The 20,696-nt window shown below is 37.1% G+C and overlaps 3 protein-coding genes across 5 annotated transcripts in view; all 3 read right to left on the bottom strand.

Annotated features, from left to right (window-relative positions):
• Positions 1-20,696, bottom strand: part of LOC134743088 (guanine nucleotide-binding protein-like 3 homolog) — a 172,410-nt gene that overhangs the window by 1,511 nt on the left and 150,203 nt on the right. The gene's annotated exons all lie outside the window — the stretch shown is intronic.
• LOC134743085 (ATP-binding cassette sub-family D member 3) overlaps positions 1-20,696 on the bottom strand; it is a 96,390-nt gene that overhangs the window by 20,968 nt on the left and 54,726 nt on the right. Inside the window, exons 2-5 of one of the 3 annotated variants that reach the window (XM_063676397.1) lie at positions 10,716-10,898; positions 10,329-10,583; positions 7,364-7,433; positions 5,743-5,840 (exon numbers count right to left, since the gene is read on the bottom strand). In XM_063676397.1, coding sequence (XP_063532467.1) covers positions 5,743-5,840; positions 7,364-7,433; positions 10,329-10,583; positions 10,716-10,822 — 530 coding nt within the window. In that variant the 5' untranslated portion in view covers positions 10,823-10,898. Of the gene's footprint in view, positions 1-5,742; positions 5,841-7,363; positions 7,434-10,328; positions 10,584-10,691; positions 10,943-20,696 lie in introns of those variants that run through there. The other 2 variants (XM_063676396.1, XM_063676398.1) reach the window with 2 other exon arrangements.
• LOC134742754 (catalase-like) lies at positions 17,788-20,241 on the bottom strand. The gene is made up of 2 exons (XM_063675941.1): positions 20,088-20,241; positions 17,788-19,256 (listed from the first exon to the last, which is right to left on the bottom strand). Exons 1-2 carry the CDS (start codon positions 20,187-20,189, stop codon positions 17,811-17,813), a joined length of 1,548 nt encoding a protein of 515 aa, XP_063532011.1. The 5' UTR covers positions 20,190-20,241; the 3' UTR covers positions 17,788-17,810.

The raw sequence follows: 20,696 nt of genomic DNA, 5'->3' as shown, positions 1-20,696 counted from the left end.
CTATTGAAATAGAAAAATTGGTCAGGGTTATACTTAATGTATAATGTGGATTCGTAAATATAAAGACAGGGAAGTATGAGAATGTTTAACTTAATCAAGTAGGGCTTACATGACTCTGTGGTTTGTATACTTACCGTATACTGATCGTAAGCACTTTATTTCCTTTTATGATATGTAATAATGACAAAAAACGCCGTGGTGGAATATTTACAATGTATTCTACTAGCGACCCGCCCCGGTTTCGCACGGATTTACACAAAACCTTAACAAATTATACACGTTACAAAATGGGGCGTAAATTTTGGACACTGAGCTTTTATTCCACTGCCTGCGACTACGAGTATTTTTTTCAAATGTTTATGTAATTTATCTACTGTTCTAGCTTCCTTAATCAATTTCGTGGTATCAGTAATATATCTAGTAAAATCGTGTGTGATTTTTCTATACTCTACATATGAATCGACTTTGCTGACTTTGCATCTATTAAGGCACATCGTTTAGTGACAATTAATTGTATTAACCTTGATGTGCGTCACAAAACTTGACTATACTTACTTACTCGTACCTAAGTACTTCAACTACGATATTCAATAAAACAAGTGCGAGTCGGACTCGCCCACCGAGGGTTCCGTACTTTTTAGTATTTGTTGTTATAGCGGTAACAGAAATACATCATCAGTGAAAATTTCAACTGTCTAGCTATCACGGATCATGACTATCATGAGATACAGCCTGGTGACATACAGACGACAGACAGACGGACAGTGGAGTCTTAGTAATAGGGTCCCGTTTTTACCCTTTGGGTACGGAACCCTAAAACTTGCGGTCGGAAAGTTAATAGAGTAATCCTATAGACTTAAGGTCTCCGGCAAGCTCGGTTCTCCATACAAACGTAGTTCCGCCCTCATTTTAGAACGACTAGCTAGATTGGTCTGAATTTTTGTACTTACAATAGGTTAAGGTATATTTATGTAATTAGTTTATGTAGCTTCAGATACCATAGTTAAGAAAATACAGGGAATTTAAGTTTTTCATACAAAACTTGTTTTTGCTCTATTTCGTTTGTTTTATAAACTGGAGCTATATAAACTAATTTCAGACCTAGATATACCTCGTGTCATTGTATGAGCAAAGTTTCATTACAATCCCACACGTAGTTTTAAAATGAGAGCGGAACTACGCTTGTATGGGAAGGTGCAATTCGGCCGAGCTTGCCGGGGACTCTTAAAAAGGCAGGATAAAATAGCCAAAAAACTTTAACAACTCCAGCAGGTGTTGGGCTGGTGCAGGCAAATATGAAAAACAGCACCGTAAAAGCTGCCACCGAATGCGCTAGGAAGAAGCTGCATATCACTCATACAGAAAACATAATAATTAAAAAACTAATAATTATCTAAATTATAGGTAGAAGTAGCTTTTTAATGTAGCCATTCTTAAAAACATAGTTTCTTATTAATGGGGTTGGCAACTGTCAAACGTTTGCAGAGATGGCGCTATCATAGCTTGCCCCGTTTTCTATGAGATTTGGCTTAAAGGGTTGGCATCCAGGGCATTAAAAAAACAAAAATTTGACTCAATTCTAGGGTTTGACAGGGCAAGCTATGCTGGCGCCATCTGCTAATTATTTCGACCGGCCAACCCCATTGCATAAGTTTTGTTCATTTGAAGTTTACAGTTTTTTTCTTTTTCGGTACTTCCACCCCTTAACAAAAATCGCATGCAAGTTCTGGAACCGTCTAAATGGGGCTTTATTGTTACTACAGACTGCTTGATGTCTACTATAAACTGCTTCGTAGAGAAATGCAGTTATAGGTAGTACCGGCAATAATTCTGTTCCCTAGCATCATAGTCACAACACTGATTTCACGGCTATTTTTTACAAAAATCAATACGGAGCTTTGTTTGATTTGTGGAATTTTATAACAAATCTTGGAATAGAGCTAGAACTGAACATTAGGTAGGTAATGTATCAAATTGAACTGAATGTTGCCAGTACGACAATTATTTTGTACTTTTAAATAGAACTATCGCTCAAAATGTGCCTTTATTTAGGTACAAAAAGAATTAAAAGCCGATACGGTTTGGTAACACAAATGCATGTAAATAACACGAGTCAAAGTATAACGAATCGACCCTTGATCCTGCGTTAACGCTTGTAATTAAATTGCACATAAATATGATTCACATATGACAGATCTAAAGGACCTTAAATTAAGGTAATATAATCGAAAATAGCGAGGACCTGGTAACTTGATGAACAACTTGGCTATTCGCCGCAATACCTATTAGCTTTTTTATGGATTCCAAGCCAGGGCCGTAAGTGTTTAATCACTTAAATATGTATTTTTGATAGGCTTTTTTTCGTAACGCGTTTAGAATATATCTACATAGCTTTGTAAGTTGACTATTTGTAGTAGATATGTCGATCGGGATAAGAAATAGTATCGTTATATTTGGAGTCTTCTAGCTAGAAATATTTATTTATTTGTTATTCTATATTTTTTAATTAATTGTTAAGTAAAACACACACGTAATTAGGTATTTCAAAAAGCTTCAAGGGCCAGGAAGAATCTTTAAGCGGTTCTTACCGCAGGATTTATCGCCACCAGGCCATGCACCACGATAATTGCCACAGTGCCCACAGTGAAAGGGCAACCACTATGATCAAAGTAGCATCTTTCCGTTTGTTTTCTCGAGACGACTTGAACGCATTCTACACGCAATGGTGGGAAAATACAAACGACAGGGTCGAGTGGAGGAAACTAAGGGAAGCCTTTGACCAGCAGTGGCTAAAATAGGATAATAAAAAAAATACAACACGCGTGTGCAGTGCACTACTGTGTCTATGCAGGAAGCCGGAGCCATGTTATATACGCATCTAAGGGCCAGTTTACCAACCACACTTGACAGACAAATCAACAGCACTCAGCAGAGAACATTTTGCGAACGCTTTAACGGAGACAGACGGTATGGTGCAACCGACCCTAAGTACTCTAAGTAGTGTGGTTTGCCCTTTGTATTTGGCATCTAAATCGCTTCAGCGGTTCAAGCGTTAAGGTTAAGACAGACTGACTTTATTTCCGCATAAATAATATTAATAGGAATTTATTTAGACATTGACGAACAGTAGTCCAGTGTTGGGCATTCATGAATAAAATCATTCTTTGAATAAGAATTCGTAAGACTAAAATCGGTTGATTTTATTCCCGTCAAAACTATTCTGATTTCTCCCCACCGGGCACAGATGTAAACAGGCGCTTCATATAAATCATTCCCATATGTCCCCGCCTCATGTATCGCGGCGGTCACGAGGGGCAGGAACAAATGGGGAATACACTCTTGATTTTATTGTTTTCGAATGATGTGTAATTTAGATAGTAAATCTACTAAGTTTTATTCTCCGAATTATTACCGAGACTTATGGTGTTTTAAAAAGTTCTTTTGATAATTACAATTTGCATTTATTACCAGACGGAAAGATAACATAGGAACAGTATTAAAATCGTTTGACACATCGCCTGCCGCAGTGCTAACAAAGAATTCACCAGCCACGACTTAATTCTATTGTTATTGCCAATGAGTAATAAATGACGGTCAAAAGTGGATTTATTACTTGTGTTTAATATTTATTGTATTATTACAATAAATATTAATAAACACGTCGAATAATACAATAAGCGTAGGACTCTTTTCTTACCTGCTGTAATTTAATATCTTATTAAACCTCATTAAACCTATTGTTATTGCTAATGAGTAATGGTGGTCTAAAGTGCAAACACGCTAAATAATACTATACAATTGATGCTGCTACTTTCTGCACATCTAGCGATAAGCGCCGCAGGTTCTTTTTTTTTACCTGTCATTTACTATCTCTTTCACTGTCCGTAGGTGTGAAAGAGATAGCATATGTAAGACCTTAAGGTTGATAGGAATCATAAACGAAATAAATAATACGCAAAGGATAATACATTGAAGCATCATAGAATTTCGCTGTTTACTTTCTATGTAGCTTCATCATCAAATTATCATCACCGTTTCGAAGGCACCAAAAAAATGTACCTATCTACATGATAACATAAAATCTTTTTACGCTAAAAAAAATTCAAATCTATTCTCTATTTCATATCTATCTACTAATCCACAATTGAAAAGAGGGGTGAAATTAATTTTACAAACTATAACCAATTGTACTACAAAAGTTGATCCAATTCAGAATAACATTTTAATTAAATAAAACGTTATTTAGAATAATCCTATATTTTATTCTGGAATAACAAGTGCAAAAATTATTCTTATTCAAATCGATTGGAATAAGAATAACATTTCTGTTTTTATTCTTATTCAAGTTAATTTTTGCCCAACTCTAAACAGTACACAGCCTAAAGTGTTGAAGATATGACGTTCAATTTGACATGTAAAAGTGCCCCTGTGGCCTATTTGCTAAATAAATGTTTGATGTTCAAATTTGAAACATAAGTACATACTCGTAGATATATTCTTCAAATGTTGTAGAGCTCCACTAAAAACGATTTTTTTTTTTATTTCCCCAAGGGAGTAGAAAACGAATATAGGGTTGAATGTTTTAACCACTTCTCCTTTTTTATGATATAGGATATAGGAGTAAGTAAAAGGTAAGCGATTACCGTCGCCCATAGACACCCGCCACACTAGAGGGATTGTAAGGAGTAAGTAAAAGGTAAGCGATTACCGTCGCCCATAGACACCCGCCACACTAGAGGGATTGTAAGTGCGTTGCCGGCATTTAAGATGGGAGTACGCTCTTTTCTTGAAGGTTTCAAGGTTGTATCGGTCCGGAAATACCGCAGGCGACAGTTCATTCAGTTTAGCCGTACGAGGCAGGAAGTTTCAGGAGAAACGCACGGTTGAGGACTGCTAACTATCTAAGTGGTGAAGATGGAAATGTTGTCGCGTACTTGGACAAAGCCGCGGGTAAACGCCAGTGTTTACATAAATAAAGCTTAAAATCGCAAAATACGCGAGACAAACATAAAATTTGTCTATGGGAACATAATTTTATCTCTAACTGTACTAGGAAAAATACCTGTTTTGTACATAAAGTGAAACGGATGACCAATTAATTTTTATTACATTTAATAGACAGTAATTAAACAAAAGGCCAAGTACGAGATACCGTAATCGTATCGCAGGTCACTCAAGTTTAAAGGTAACATTGTCCACACTCAATACGACCTAAACATACAAAAATGTAGCATTTAAAGAGGCAATGTAAAAAAATCCGGAATAGTGCAACTCGGACTCGCGCACGAAGGGTTCCTTAATCCCATTACGTAAAAAAACGGGAAAAAAATCACGTTTGTTGTATGGGAGGCCCACTTAAATATTTATTTAATTCTGTTTTTAGTATTTGTTGTTATAGCAGCTACAGAAATACATCTGTGAAAATTTCAACTGTAGCTATCACGGTTCATGAGATACAGCCTGGTGACAGACGGGCGGACAGCGAAGTCTTAGTAATAGGGTCCCGTGTTTACCCTTTGGGTACGGAACCCTAAATATGTATTGATTCGCTCAAAACTACCAAGTATACCTACCAAATTTACACTATGAGTATAATATAAACTAATATATTTTTATTTTATTTCAATGTTGCATTTACAGCGTTACGATTGCACAAAGGGCAAAGTACGAAGATAATATAATACATATACATACTGATAGCGATTGCAAATATTATAAAATAAAAGCTATTAAAGTACTTACTTCATGTATTGCTGGTATAAATATAGTGAAAGGTTTGTCCGTATTCTTAATTTACATTCTCCTATACTCCATTTCAATACATTGTTGACTAATGATATCTGAAATAAAAAATACACTGTGATGAAGGAAATTTCAGTGTTTATAAAAAACCGGCCAAGTGCGAGTCGGACTCGCGCACAAAGGGTTTCGCACCATTACGCAAAAAACGGCAAAAAAAACACGCTTGTTGCATGGGAGCCCCACTCAAATATTTATTCTATTCTGTTTGTAGTATTTGTTGTTATAGCGGCAACAGAAAAATCATCATCTGTGAAAATTTCAACTGTAGCGGTTCATGAGATACAACCTGGTGACAGACAGACGGACAGCGGAGTCTTAGTAATAGAGTCCCGTTTTTACCCTTTGGGTACCCCTAAAAAAATGCTTTTTTAACCCCTGACGCAAAAAGAGGGGTGTTAATTGTTTGACGCCAATGTCTGAGTGTGGCATTGTAGCTCTCGAACGGATGGACCGATTTCGATGCAGTTTTTTTATCGAAATGAAACTATCGTGGGACATATTTCAAAATATTTAGATCAAAACGGCATTCGCAAGTATTTTTAGTCGCTTTTGGCGACATGTTTCGGACTCGTCGGGAGTCCTTCCTCAGGCACGAGTGTCCGCGGCGGCTGTACTCCGTGCGATGTTTTTTTAATGAAAAAGAGTTTCCTTGCGGTGGTTCTTAGCTATGTTTGATAAAAAACGATCCAGCAGTTTGAAGAGTATCAGGGCGCGTACGTAGCCAACGCGCCAATCGTTAACGCTCCGTAGCGTATCGTAGTCATCCCTCTCTTAACGATTGCACGTCGGCTACGCACCCAGCTCTTTTCCCAAATGATGTACTTAAGGCATTCTTGGCATAAAATGGATTTTTTGGCATAATGCGTAGAGGGTTTTTAAATTTTAGTAGTAGTAGTAGTAGTAGTAAACTCTTTATTGTACAAATATACACATTAAAAATTACATGGTACAAATAATAAGATGTACAAAGGCGAACTTATCCCTATGAGGGATCTCTTCCAGTTAACCTTTGAGTAGATGAGAGGAGAAAGTGAAAAGAGGGTGACAAATGTAGCAAAATGTACAACAAGGTACCAGAAAGATAAAGGATATAAATACATACAAAATTAATAGGATAAACATATAATATATTACACAAAAAGGAATGGGGAAAATACACTAAAAATTGGAAAAAAGTTGAAAAATATAAAGCAACATACAATACAAATATAGGCACATTAGTCAATCAGATAACCACAGCTTCTTTAACCTCTCCTTGAACGACGCAAGCGATTGCGCCTGTCTGAGCGAAACTGGCAGCTCATTCCACAGCTTCACTGAACGCACTGCGAAGGACTTGTTGTATCCACGAGATTTGTGAGAGGGGATGGCAAGTGATAAATTCGCGCTAGAACGGAGACGGTGGCCACTGCCTTCAGCCAGAAATTGAAATTTTTGAGAGAGGTATACAGGAGAAGAAGGTGTAAAAAGAACATTGAAGAGAAGAGAAAGAGTGAGAATTTTAAAATTTATTAGAAATTAGCTATGCATTTAAACATCCATTCAGTGAGACTTTACTTACCATGGGCATTGCGGCAAAGAACTGCAGCAATCTGGTTTTGAAGTCCTGTTTGTTCATTGTGATAATAGACCTGCACAAAATAGGAAATTTAGAGTCAAAGATACCCTACCTAAGCTTAAACCTTATAATATTTAACGCGCAATATTTGTGCCATTTTCAACCAAAAGGGGACATATTGTCAATTTGAAATCAACCTTATCGACAACCGACATTTGACAATATTGGTTGAAAATGTCACATTTGTAAAGGGGTTCTCATAAAGGCTATAACTATTGCAAAATATAAACTGAAATAGATGTGAAAAAGTGCGAGTCGGACTCGCTCACCGAGGGTTCCGTACTTTTTAGTATTTGTTGTTATAGCGGCAACAGAAATACATCATCTGTGAAAATTTCAACTGTCTAGCTATCACGGTTCATGAGATACAGCCTGGTGACAGACGGACAGTGGAGTCTTAGTAATAGGGTCCCGTTTTTACCCTTTGGGTACGGAACCCTAAAAACATATCACCATTTGATATAAAACCGCTTGTTTGAAATGCTCGTTAATTAACAGATATTACAACTTATAATGTACTTTAAAAGTATATATAGCTGAATCAGTTAATTAGGGCCACTTGCACCATTCACTAACCCGGGGTTAACTGGCTAAACCTGGAGTTACCATGGTTACCAGGTTAGTGGGATGGTGCAAGTGGGCCTTACACACTTAAATTTTGCATCCTATCAGATAGGATCATGACCATTTTGAAAAAATGTGTGACTATGGTAAAAGTAAATTTGTTTGTTTGCACTCTGTAAGTTATACTGAATCAAAATAAACCATTTCTGCAATGTCATTCCTTGTTGTTTATTCATGTAACTGACCTGTGCTCTGATAGCCAAGTTTGAAATACTTAACCCATTATGACCTAGCGGGTGCCGTACAGCACCGCATCTGTGCTTAGTTTTTCGCTCTCTTAAGGTTACAATAAGCCGAAAATTAAAGACATTTGTGTTTAATTAGATGCTCAAGAGTACCAGTTATTACTTTGATCACATATTTTTAAGCAAATTGGAATTGTTGCTACTGGCACAGGTACCTTCCCAAAAATGAGGCTTGAAAAAAATGCAAATTTTTAGCTTACATTCTGAGTAAATGGATCAGAAATCCTTTTTATTCTAGTAAAATAGTATTCTAGTAAAAACAGACAGCGGATCGGGCTCTGGAACCTTCTCAGAAGACCTGAACATGTCAATCACCACTCCGCTAGGAGCCCATAACTCGGTATTCCAGGCTGAGTGCATGGGCATCATAAACGCGGCGGCTGCCATTACTGCAAGGAAGGTAGTAGGATCCTCCATCCGCATACTCTCCGACAGTAGAGCAGTCTTGATGGCTCTAAAAAGCCATATAGTCACATCCAAACTTATACACGAATGCCACGAACGACTAATGGAGGTATGTCATAACAATAAGATCACCCTACAATGGATCAAAGGACACAGCGGATCCCGGGGTAACGATGCTGCGGACGAGCTTGCCAGGCAAGGATCGAGTGCGGGAGCGATTGGCCCAGAACCGATCCTCCCGATACCGTTTAGCAAGGTACGTTCAATGCTGCTGGCACGTACAGGGAAACTACACACAGAACATTGGCTAAACCAGACTGGATGCAGACAGGCCAAACAAGCCATGCCTGGCATCAACGGAAAGCTCACAAGGGTGCTCCTTCAATTAGGAAAGACCCGACTGAGCATGGTAACCAGTGTCATAACAGGTCATGGACTATTTAACAAACATCTTTTTATAACAGGTGTCACAGACAGTCCCCTATGCAGAGGATGCATGGAGACAGAAGAAACAGCCTCTCACGTGGTGCTGGAGTGCAGCGGAGTTGCCCCATACAGGGCAAAACATCTCGGATCCCCGAGAGACCTCCCCGAGGTCCTACTCAACATCAAAGGTTTGATAGGTTTCCTCGAGGAGCTGGGCTGGCAGGACTAGCCCACCCCCATGTCACGCAAAATAGGCGCCAGTCGTCGAGTTGCGGAAAATCGCCCGAACTACAATACAATACAATACAATCTAGTAAAATATAAATGAAATATATTTTATTAGGATTTGGTATGCATGGTTGATCCGATGATACACATGGACTATTAAATTTTAATTTCAAGTTTTGTACATGGCATGAGAAAAGTTGCCGATGCCATATGGCACCCCTAGGCGCTTATGTGTATTCTTACGAGTTGACATGTGTTTACATAGACTATGTCTGATTTTCCCAATTTTCTTAGCGTTTTAATGATGATGGATGATGTTATAGGGTTTTTTAAATATCTCAAGTACAATTACTGTTAAACAAGTAAGAATTTTGAGTTTTGTTGCAATGATGAACCTCTAGTCCATACAATTTATCAAGGTTTATCAACCCACTTTGTCGAGTGTCTCTTCATTAGTAACATCGTTGGTTGTTATTAAATAACATAATATAATTCCAAAATCAAGGAAAAAATCAGTAAAAGCAAACGCAACATACATAATTTAAAAAGACAATGTTATGCCTAACAGTGGCGTTATGCATCGCCAGTTTTCTTTCCAAAGGTTTTCACTAAAACTATTTAAAATGTTTTCGAGTCATTATTAACAATATATTCAAAAGCTATCCAATTCTGAGAATTAGTAAACTGCTATTACTTTACTTTAAACATGGTCATGTATTTTATAAAATACCTACACTGTTTGTTAAAATAGTATTTTAAAAATTATATTGTCAGCTTTTGACAATTTGGTTAAGTATGCTGCTGACCAATCACTAGGATGGCAATCTCACTCCTAAAATTTCCTATAATAAATACAGTAATTTTAAATTTGGATGAAGAAAAAAAGAAAGTACATGTATTTGGGTAATTCTCTGAGAATATGACCCATTTAACGCCACAACATACTGTATTTACAGTTACGCTTTATCTTTTTGACTTACCCTTCTATTAGAGTAGTATGCTGGATCAACCACAGATCGCACATGGACCTCGCTATCAGGGACAAGGCGATCAGTGCCATGAAACCACTTTCCTTCGACCAGACCCCTGGCACCATAATCTTCCATAATGCCTTCAGTTCAGCAAAAAATTTGGCATCTACTTGAGCTTTAGGTGACTTTTTATGTCTCTCCTTTATCATATATTGAATCTGCTCTTCGGCCGATAAACGGCCTGGTCTAACTCGTTTACTTTGACTGCAAAATACAACATTTGTTAAATTCTCTAGTCGCAGTCACCCGAGGTATCAACGATATCACAACACTTTCAATTATCTTGTCAACAATAAATGGAAAACCACTTACTTAACATCGCTTTGTCAATCTCACCTTGATTGGAGCGAGTTTTTAATCGCCCAAGCTCCGATTGCCGCGGAGGCTGCGAGGGCGATTTTAACATCGGTCCTACTTGTGATTTTACTGAAATTCGGCGCCATGTTTAATAGAAAAATTTAACACGTTAATTTCTAACAAATAGCATCTGTTTAATAAACTTTCATCAAGTACGCAGCACTACAATTATGTGCACATCGCACGTCAATGAACATCGTTAACTTCGACTTCGTCAAGCAAGTCAAACTTGAAAACTTGACGTTTGACGTCACGCACGTAACCTAGCCGATGTGACGTTTAGTCATTGTTGCCGTAAGGAAAAATAATGTTATTGCACACGGCGCGTGTTAATTTGCATGTTGAGATATTTTTAATGGGTTATGGTGGACGACTTACGCATGTGTGGCATGGTATAGCTCAGAATAATTCATTATTCTGAGTGGTATAGTATCTCTGACATAGACATAGTAAATACAGGTATAGTTTGTCAAAGGACTGTCTCATTTCAATATAGACAGAGAGAATCATACTATCTTTGTCTTACACTAGTACTAGCACCCAAAAGAAAAGGATGGGTACAGTTTCTTTTGTTCTTATTTACTGACAAGATTTGCTTGACCAACTATAGTTATAGACATGAAACCGAGCGACCAGAGGTAAAAGCAAAGAATATATAGTATAATAAAAACAACTACTCTTTGGTACACCTTATGGATGGTATAGAAAGGATCGCAATCTCTTATGGCAGAATTGTTGTAAAAGTGACCGCGTTAAGCTTTAAATAATAGTTCCTAATCTCTCCGGTGGCGCTAGTTAGGCTCTGGGGCATGAGTATAACATGAACCATATAAGGCAACAAATAACCCGACCAAATTACGTAGGTTGTTTTTGGTAGTATTTCGGTGTATGGTGGCGCCGCCTAATTACTGTTTTTTGATGGACACTTTTCATACATAGAGATTTGGCTCCTTTATACAGTCTCCATGGTACACCTGTACACCTCTCGTTTAAAAATTAAAAACTACAGGAATATGATCGGTATAGAAAGGAGCCAATTCTCTATGTATGAAAAGTGTCCATCAAAAAACAGTAATTAGGCGGCGCCACCATACACCGAAATACTACCAAAAACAACCTACGTAATTTGGTCGGGTTATTTGTTGCCTTATATGGTTCATGTTATACTCATGTCCCAGAGCCTAACTAGCGCCACCGGAGAGATTAGGAACTATTATTTACAGCTGAAAACTGGTCACTTTTGCAATAGTTCTGCCATACTCAGAATAATGACTAAAGCATAGAAGTCGGGCAAAAATGCTTCGCAAATATGTATACCCGTACTTTACTTCCTTACGAATTAGATAATGTGCCGAAAAGAGATGCATATATGCTTGTTATTTCTCATTTACGTACGGTGTCATAAGTTTGATAATTTGCTAGGGATGTAACTGTGTCGACTTTTAATATCGATAAATTATGCATAAGTTTATGTGCCGTGTAAAAGAATAATCACGAAATTGGCAAATTTATAATAGTCTGGCTAATGAAAGTTGAACCTGAAAAAACGCGGCTATTTTAAGAAATCTGTAGCAGGCGGCTCGTTGAAATGAAATGAAATGCGTGGAATACAAGGATTGCATAACTTTTATACTTTTTATAATTTTCATATTCTAAAAATCATTAAAAAGTATAAAAATTATGCAATCCTTGGAATCAAAGAGCCGCCTGATATGAGGATTAATGCATGTACCTAATATAGCTTTTATCTCATTTGCAGTCTACCACTCAGAACCGTCTAACTATACCTCTCGTTTTTTTATCATCAGAAGGCGAGCGATCTTAACGTGTCGTTTTATCGAAAAACACTTTGAAAATAAGTCACAACAAATATAATATACGATCATTTACATACTTTTGCTTTCATAAGTAAAATATTGCTATATTTATAAAAAAACTTGTCAATAAAAAGACACGTGGAAATGCTTTACCGTTTTTTCTAATGCTAAAAGACTAAGTATAGTTTCTAGTCATGTACAGTCAGCTGCAGAGAAAAGGCACCCCCCCTGCATACAAAGTTCTGTAAATTAGTATGGACGTGGGGTACCTTTTCTCTGCAGCTGACTGTACCAAATAGGAAATGAAAAAAAAAACGTTCGTGTAATATATATTTTTTATTTAATAATAGGGAATATTACGCGAAACTCGGCGTAGGTGGCGCCACTATCACAATCTGAGGGTCTATTGCGGAACAAGAAAATCGAACTTTCGTTATCTAACATCCCTGTCACTCTTGCGTATTCGAGCGATAAAGAGGCAGCTAGATAACGAAATTTCGGATTCGAGTTTTCCGGTAGGTCCCCTGAAAACTTGTCAAAAACCTGTTAAAGGTACAGTATGAATAAGTTACTCTACGGTGCACTAAAAAAAGCTAGTGCTGCACTCTGGTGGCAGAACATTGCAGTAATATCCCCTATTCCTCGTCCTTTGGAAATCTGAAATAAAAAGTTGAGTTTTGTGACCAACAATATTAATAAAAGGAACATTCATCAGTGATCATTAATGTCTTTTTTATTAGGGTTCCGTACCCAAAGGGTAAAAACGGGACCCTATTACTAATACTTCGCTGTCCGTCTGTCTGTCACCAGGCTGTATCTCATGAACCGTGATAGCTAGACAATTGAAATTTTCACAGATGATGTATTTCTGTTGCCGCTATAACAACAAATACTAAAAAGTACGGTCCCCTTGGTGCGCGCGTCCGACCCGCACTTGACCAATTTTTAGTATTGAACTATAGTCTGGCAAACACAATCTGTCAGTAAGTAAGAACAAAGAAAACTATAGGTACAGTCGAAGGCAAAAATATCGACCCAGACAAATGGCTTAAAAATATGTGAACACGATTTTATTGTCTGAGCGTACACATATTTTTGAGACTTTGGGAATGTATATATATTTATGCCCTTGACTGTACTCATCAATTAAAATGAGACAGTCCTGGGCCAAACTATAAGAAAGCTGTAAATGTCGATAGGTTATTGATCTGAGGTCGATACATCACTATGCCAAAAATATAACCTTTCATACTTAGCAGAAAAGTTCGAAAATATATGCAAAAATCTATATAGACTTGAATGCAAGTAATAATTACATAAACAACATATCGATTTCTATGTTTAGGGTCAGGTCCTATAAATTAATTTCTTAAAAATTGAACAAAACTCACCGATTAAAGGTTATCGGTTCGTGCGTATTTTCTTTTCTTCCTGTATGCAATTTACAGCCCTCGATCACACAAGACATTATCACAAAGGGAACTTCAAACCATTACAAATAAAAACTCAGCACGTTTTCCAACAATCTTTCAGGAATAGCAAAAATATAATTAAAATAAACCAAGATGACCGCTGAAATTCCCGAAATATTTCAACTAAAATAATACGACTATGTCAAGTTGTTACAGTTGACACCTACCTGTGAAATAACGAACATATATTTTATTTGGCTGGATTATATTATAGAACCACATAGGACCATTTGACATTTCCCTCAGTTCATCTTATGACAATACTGAAAAAAACGAAAGAACTTGCGGATTGTTGTCTCACTCACTCATAGACAAAAAGTAATAACGTGTTGTGAATACGATATCTTTTACCAAGCTTTTATTTTTGCCCGGCTTCTTTGCTTTAGTCATTATTCTGAGCTGCCATAAGAGATTGTCGTCCTTTCTATACCGTCCATATTTCCTGTGCATGGAGACTATATAATACAGGAAACATGGTTGTTTGTGCAGTCAAAGATAGATGTAACTTGGATATAATTATATAACTCCGTAATATTATATTCTCTTTGGTGCAGTGAATGGGTGTCACAACGCGTCATTATATAATAAAAATAAACCGCCTGATATTACATTTCACGCGTAACTATCGAGTTTAATGTAATATTTTTGCGTAATCGTAAAATTCGTAAATACAAAAATCCAAATTTTCTTCAGCCGCCACCGCCATTTCTTATAAATGTTGCCAGTGAAGTGAATATTTTTCCTCCAAATGGGACATGACGTTTACATTCTAAAGGCCTCTCCAGACTATGTGCGTGAATCGCGGCGCGACTTCGCGGAGAGAACATGTGATATTTATTTAGTACTATATATTTATGTATGCTAGTACATATTTATTTTATTGCATAATGCTATTGATGTATTTTAGTTATTCGTAGACGTTAATATTGTAGTTTTCCTTTTTAAATATTATTGTACGTTTTGTAAGTTTGTCTATCTATCTAATTCGAATTTTCCACTCATTTACTCTAAGGTTAGCTGGAAGAAATCCCTTATAGGGATAAGCTCGCCTTTGTACCTAAATTTATATGAATTTCATGTTAACAATTTTTGTTTTGTACAATAAAGTGATTTACTACTACTACTACATGTAGCGACGTTGACGCATGACTCCACACTCGCAAACTTCACGGCGATTTCGCAGTTTGGTTCTCGCCAAGATGGCGGAAAAGCATCAGCTGATCAAGCTTAACTGCTAGTTATCTATGGCATCATACGTGATTTAGCTATTTTTCTATTTTGTTTTGTTGTAGAACCGTAAATTATAGCCGCTTTATATAATAAAATTATTATTTATCTTGCCACATATGAGTCAAAATAGTGTGTAATGTGGAGTCTTGCCAGTTCGCGCTTCGCGTCTCCTTTGACGCGGGCTAATAAACTGACAAAAAACGGGGAACTAGGCGCGAAGGCGTGAACAATCTGCGAAATCGACGCCACACTTACGTTCGCGGCTTCGCGCCGTGATTCGCGCATGAGTGTGGAGGGCCCTTAAAATTAATACACTTAATTGAAGCTCCTAGATTCATGTTTTCGGCTTCACTTTTGGTAAAGCCCGCTCCAACTACGCGGCGCGAACCCGCGAACGCGAGTGTGGAGTGGATTTCGCTGATTAGCGAACTAGACTCCACATTCGCGCAAGAGTGTGGAGGGGATTTAATTCTGTAAAGCCTGACCAGAAATATATGATCATGCGCCATGTTGCGGAATTTCATTGAAACTAATTTCATACACTGGCAATAATTTTAATGATAGGTTGTCACTGTTGTCAGTGTCATTGTGGCGGTTTACTTGAATAATGCTTAAGGGACTTCCGGTTTGAACGCCATCTTGATAGTAGCCTCGTGATTAATTCCTTTGTTTTTTGCTCATTAATATTGTTTAAAGTGTAATATCGATAGCTTTATTATACAGTAATCTCATTTGGTAGGTAGTGTGCAGTGAATGGAGAACTAATCTCAAAGCGTGTTTAACCACCATTTTGGAGTCAACGGCCGGTAGTCCACGTGCTTCTCGTAAAATCCAGCTATCGGTTTTATGAGACAAAAACAATAACTACCGAACAACGTCATGCTCTAAGAGCATTTGGTATTTCTACCTCTAACCGTGTCTGGCTAGAGCCCCAGAGGCCCATAATTTTATTTACCGTACACTGGCTGAAGAAAATCAAGAAATATTAATTCGATCCCACGTGGATCCCACTTTGACGTTGGCGAAATCATCGACAGTATCGATGGAGCCATACTACTTATAGATTGAATTGAATTGAATAATGCTTAAGTGTTGAATATTAAATAATAAATGACAAAAATGACCAAAACTATACATAGTCAGGAGCGGAACATTGTTAATAATGTAAATAATAAACTGCTGAAAAAGAACAGTTCGGGAAATTAAACTATTTCGCTACGAAACATTTCCAAATTAACATCAGAGCTGACAGGTAAACAAATCAAAATGTTATTATAGTCTGCTAGTTACGACTTAGTTATTGTAGTGTTATTGTTATACAAGCGAAGAAACACAGTAAGAAAAATGAGTAAGTTTGAAAAATATTTACTGGGCTTTGGAGACGATAAATCTTGTTAATTGACAATGTAGCCGAACCTATGTAAGGTTACGGAATATATAGGTACCTACCTAGTAACATGACCATCATCATCATGGTGGCCTTTTGGTGATCCAATCTTGGATGTAGGCCTCTTCCCTTGAATGGAGTAACATGATAGACGAAATATTTTTTCAGCTCTACAGAGCTGAGCTGATGGTGTGGCTAATAGTAGTCACATTCACAATAGTAGTAAATAAATGGGTTCTGATTTTGATTACGGTGAATTTTGTATGTAAGTCAAACGAGTTGCCAATCCACATTGTTCAGACTATACTGAACTGTTGCCATATAAATGAGAATAATAGCGCTCTCTTGACAATGATCATATATTCCTGGTCAGGCTTTACATTACATAATGTACATGACTGTGTCAATTCCATCAATGTCAAGTCATCAAATCAATTTAAAATTGATAAGGAGGATAGATTTAAACTGATTAAAACTTGTTTCACACTTTTATTATCTAATCTAATGAATGTATTAATTACAAAATGCAAAAATACCCACATACTAAAATAATGAACAATCATAGACTACAAACTTTAAGGCTGGTTGTACATGCAAAATCGGTTCATAAGGCTAGTTATACACTATAATTATTTTTCAAGTAAAGATATATATATATATACGCGATAAAAAAAAAAAAAAAAAAAACGATTTTGCATGTACAACCAGCCTTAAAGTTTGTAGTCTATGATTGAATGTATGAATCTTAAATATAATTATTGAATAAATTATTCTTGTCAATTCCAACCACGATGCTGGGATTTTTTCCCGCTGATTGATTGATGAATTGCCTCTGATTGCCTTTGATATCAAGAACCAAGTTCAACTTGCGGTGACTTGAGATAGGTTTGAGCTATTTATTTTGATTCTATAAGCTTGCTTTAAGTTTCTTTTGACCAGCAGTATAAATATATAGATTTGCAAATAAGCTATTTATTTGCAAACTTACTTACACTTATACCTAACATTACATAACCAGATGTAATAAGTATCTCCACAAATTACAAACTAAATAATAGTTTCGAGACCACCACCCATATACATCCCATATACAGTAAACATTTGTTTAAAAAATGTAGGTGAATCTAGGTAGCCTAAATTCAATACAATTTCTTACGTAGGTACCTGTTTAGTAATCGTAGTCTTCATCATAATATTGCGTTCTATTAGCCAGTAAGCCTTTTTGAATCCTTCCACCTAAATCTGGATGTATAACTGTAAATAATTTCACAGCTCGATCTTGCAAATTTTTCGCGGCCCCACCCAAGCTGAACAGGATATTTGCAACCAATCTACTTCGCTCGTCTTTTGTCATCTCTTGGGTGTACAGTTCAGTTGCTTGGTCAAAATTGTTTGGTAGGTCTTGGTATATTTCTATCAACTGCGGCCTTTTCGGATCCTTGTACGGTTGAGGACCGTTAAAAGTATTAGGGAAGTAGTTAGGAATATCACGATCGTTTTCCTTGAGTGGAGGTCTGCCATCTCGGTTATAAGCCAGTGCTTGTGTTTGAATAGGACAATTTACGGGTATTCTATTAAAGTTAGCCCCCAAGCGGTAATATTGAGCGTCCCTGTAAGCCATTCTTCTAGCTTCAAATACTTTATCGGGGGCACCAAGTATTCCCGGTACCAGATTTGTGGGACTGAACGCTAATTGTTCGATTTCAGCGAAGTAGTTAATAGGATTTTTGTTCAAAACAAATCTACCCACTGGTTTCAAAGGATAGTCGTCTAAAGGAAGAGCTTTCGTGACGTCAAAAACATCAAAGCCAGCTTTCTTGACGTCTTCCAGTGTTAAAACTTGAATGCTGACTTTCCAACTAGGAGGGTTACCATTGGCGATCGCATTATATAAATCTCTAGTAGCATAGTCAGGGTCTTGTGCTGCAATTCTGCTGGCCTCTTCTGAACGTAAATTTTTTATTCCCGCATCAGGTTGAAAGTGCCATCTAATGAATGTGGACGCGCCGTGCTTGTTGACAACTTGGTATGTGTGAATACCAAAGCCCGGCATGTGTCGGTACCCGTCAGGGATGCCACGGTCTCCGAAAACGAGTAAAAACATATACAAGCCCTCTGGTCTTAGAGTTAGATAGTCCCAAAGCATGTTAACATCCATTAGGTTGGTGGCTGGATTACGCTTCTGAGTTCGTACGAAAGCAGTAAATAGTAGAGGATCCTTATAAACGTAGATCGGCGTGTTAAATCCAGCGATGTCAAAATTACCGTCTTCTGTGTAAAATTTTATAGCAAATCCTCTTGCATCTCTTGATGTGTCTATTCCTCCTCGCTCAACGACAACTGGAGAAAATCTGACGGCTACGGGAGTTTTCTTTCCTATCTGACTAAACATTTTGGCTTTGCAGATGTCGGTTATGTCATGGGTGACCTCGAAGTATCCAAAGGCGCCTCCGGCCTTGGCGTGTACTAGGCGTTCTGGGATCCTCTCCCGCACTAAATGGGTGAGGGAGTCCATGAAGTATTCGTTGAAGAGCAATGGTGAGTTTAATGTATTTGTGGCTTCTTTGTATTCTATAGGCGCTCCCGCACTCGCAGTCATAACACCTACGGGTTTCTGTAAATTAACAAAGCTTGATGTTAGTAAGTAGAGCACGAAACATTTAGAAGCTAGTACTTAAAGGAATACTGAATATTTAAAAATAATCAAAACATTATCTAAATTAAGGAAACAAGCCGAAATCCATAGGTTCAAACACAACGTTAAAAACGTTTTCTTCTATAAAATATTCCATAGGTATTTATAAATTTCGTTTACGTAGTACCACTGTATATATCTTGTATGTAAATAAATTTATCAAATGTCAGGAGATGTCGCAGGAGGAACATAAAGTTATTCTAATCATTAACTAAATTTTTAACACGTGATAATGCTACTAATTAATTTATCGCCGACTTGTACGACCTGTCCCTTTTTTTTCTGCGTCAAATAAAAATTTCTTCTACTTTTTCTTAAATTTTAGAACGCGACACCTAATGTGCCCTTAAAGAGATCCCTTATATTTTTGTTACACCTTGTAGGCGTCGATTTTCCCTGACTAACCTATTTACAACAATTAATACGATTACGCTCTGAGCAAGTTGATAAGTATTAAGTGCTCTCTGGGATCAAGTCAAAGATTACGTTAAACATAATATGAATGAGACAAACGGTTTTTTTTAGTACCTAGGTAAAGGTACCTAAGTTGTTGATTTACTTATTTCGCTGTATCCTCCCTATACATGCTTTTAAGGCATATTAATACCGTCGACGTTTAGGTTAGGTTAGGTTGAGGTTAAGGTACGTTTTGAATGGGTATAACTTATTGGCTATTTGAATGACGGTTAAGCGTTTAATTAGTCACTGATGTATAGTCTTATAATTAAAACACGATTACGAGAAACTTACCCCCGTTTTCTGCTTAAACGTAATAATCTGTTGTGATGCGACATCTTGTTGCACTTTGGCTTCTGCCACCGCAAGTACCGCTAATACTATCACTTTTAACATTATACTCTTATTTAACAATATCGATTTATTTTGACGTCTAATCTACATTAAACTCGAATACCGTTTAACCTGCTAACTGACTTTGCACTTGTGGAGCAATACCGCGACCTTGCAAATCTTGACAATATGAAAGCTAACAAAAAACATAATGCATAAGCCCAAACTTTCAGGTTTGCCCAATCACTCGCTGAGTGAAAGACAGTTTCAATAGGTCCAGTTTTGTTCGGATTGCAAACTTATTTTGATGTGTCTTTTGCATTCTTATTTTAAAAGACAAGTATGGGGAGAGACGTTGTTTGTTAATATTAATGGGATAGGTAATTTATTCTGGTAGGGTGATTTCATTTACAAAGTTACGGTTGATGATAGCCATTTAATAATTATAGGTAGGTAGTCAATGTCAGTTGGTAGAGATCTAGTTTGGTCCTTCGAACCGGATAGGACATTCAAACTTTCAAATGTGTTTTAAAAATCTTACACACATAGACGGCATAGTAGGTAATTTTA

The sequence above is a fragment of the Cydia strobilella genome, chromosome 7 (genome assembly GCF_947568885.1).
Source record: "Cydia strobilella chromosome 7, ilCydStro3.1, whole genome shotgun sequence".
NCBI lineage: Eukaryota > Metazoa > Arthropoda > Insecta > Lepidoptera > Tortricidae > Cydia > Cydia strobilella.
The sequence above is the reverse complement of the archived record's forward strand: the minus strand, read 5'-3'. Positions and strand labels throughout refer to the sequence as shown.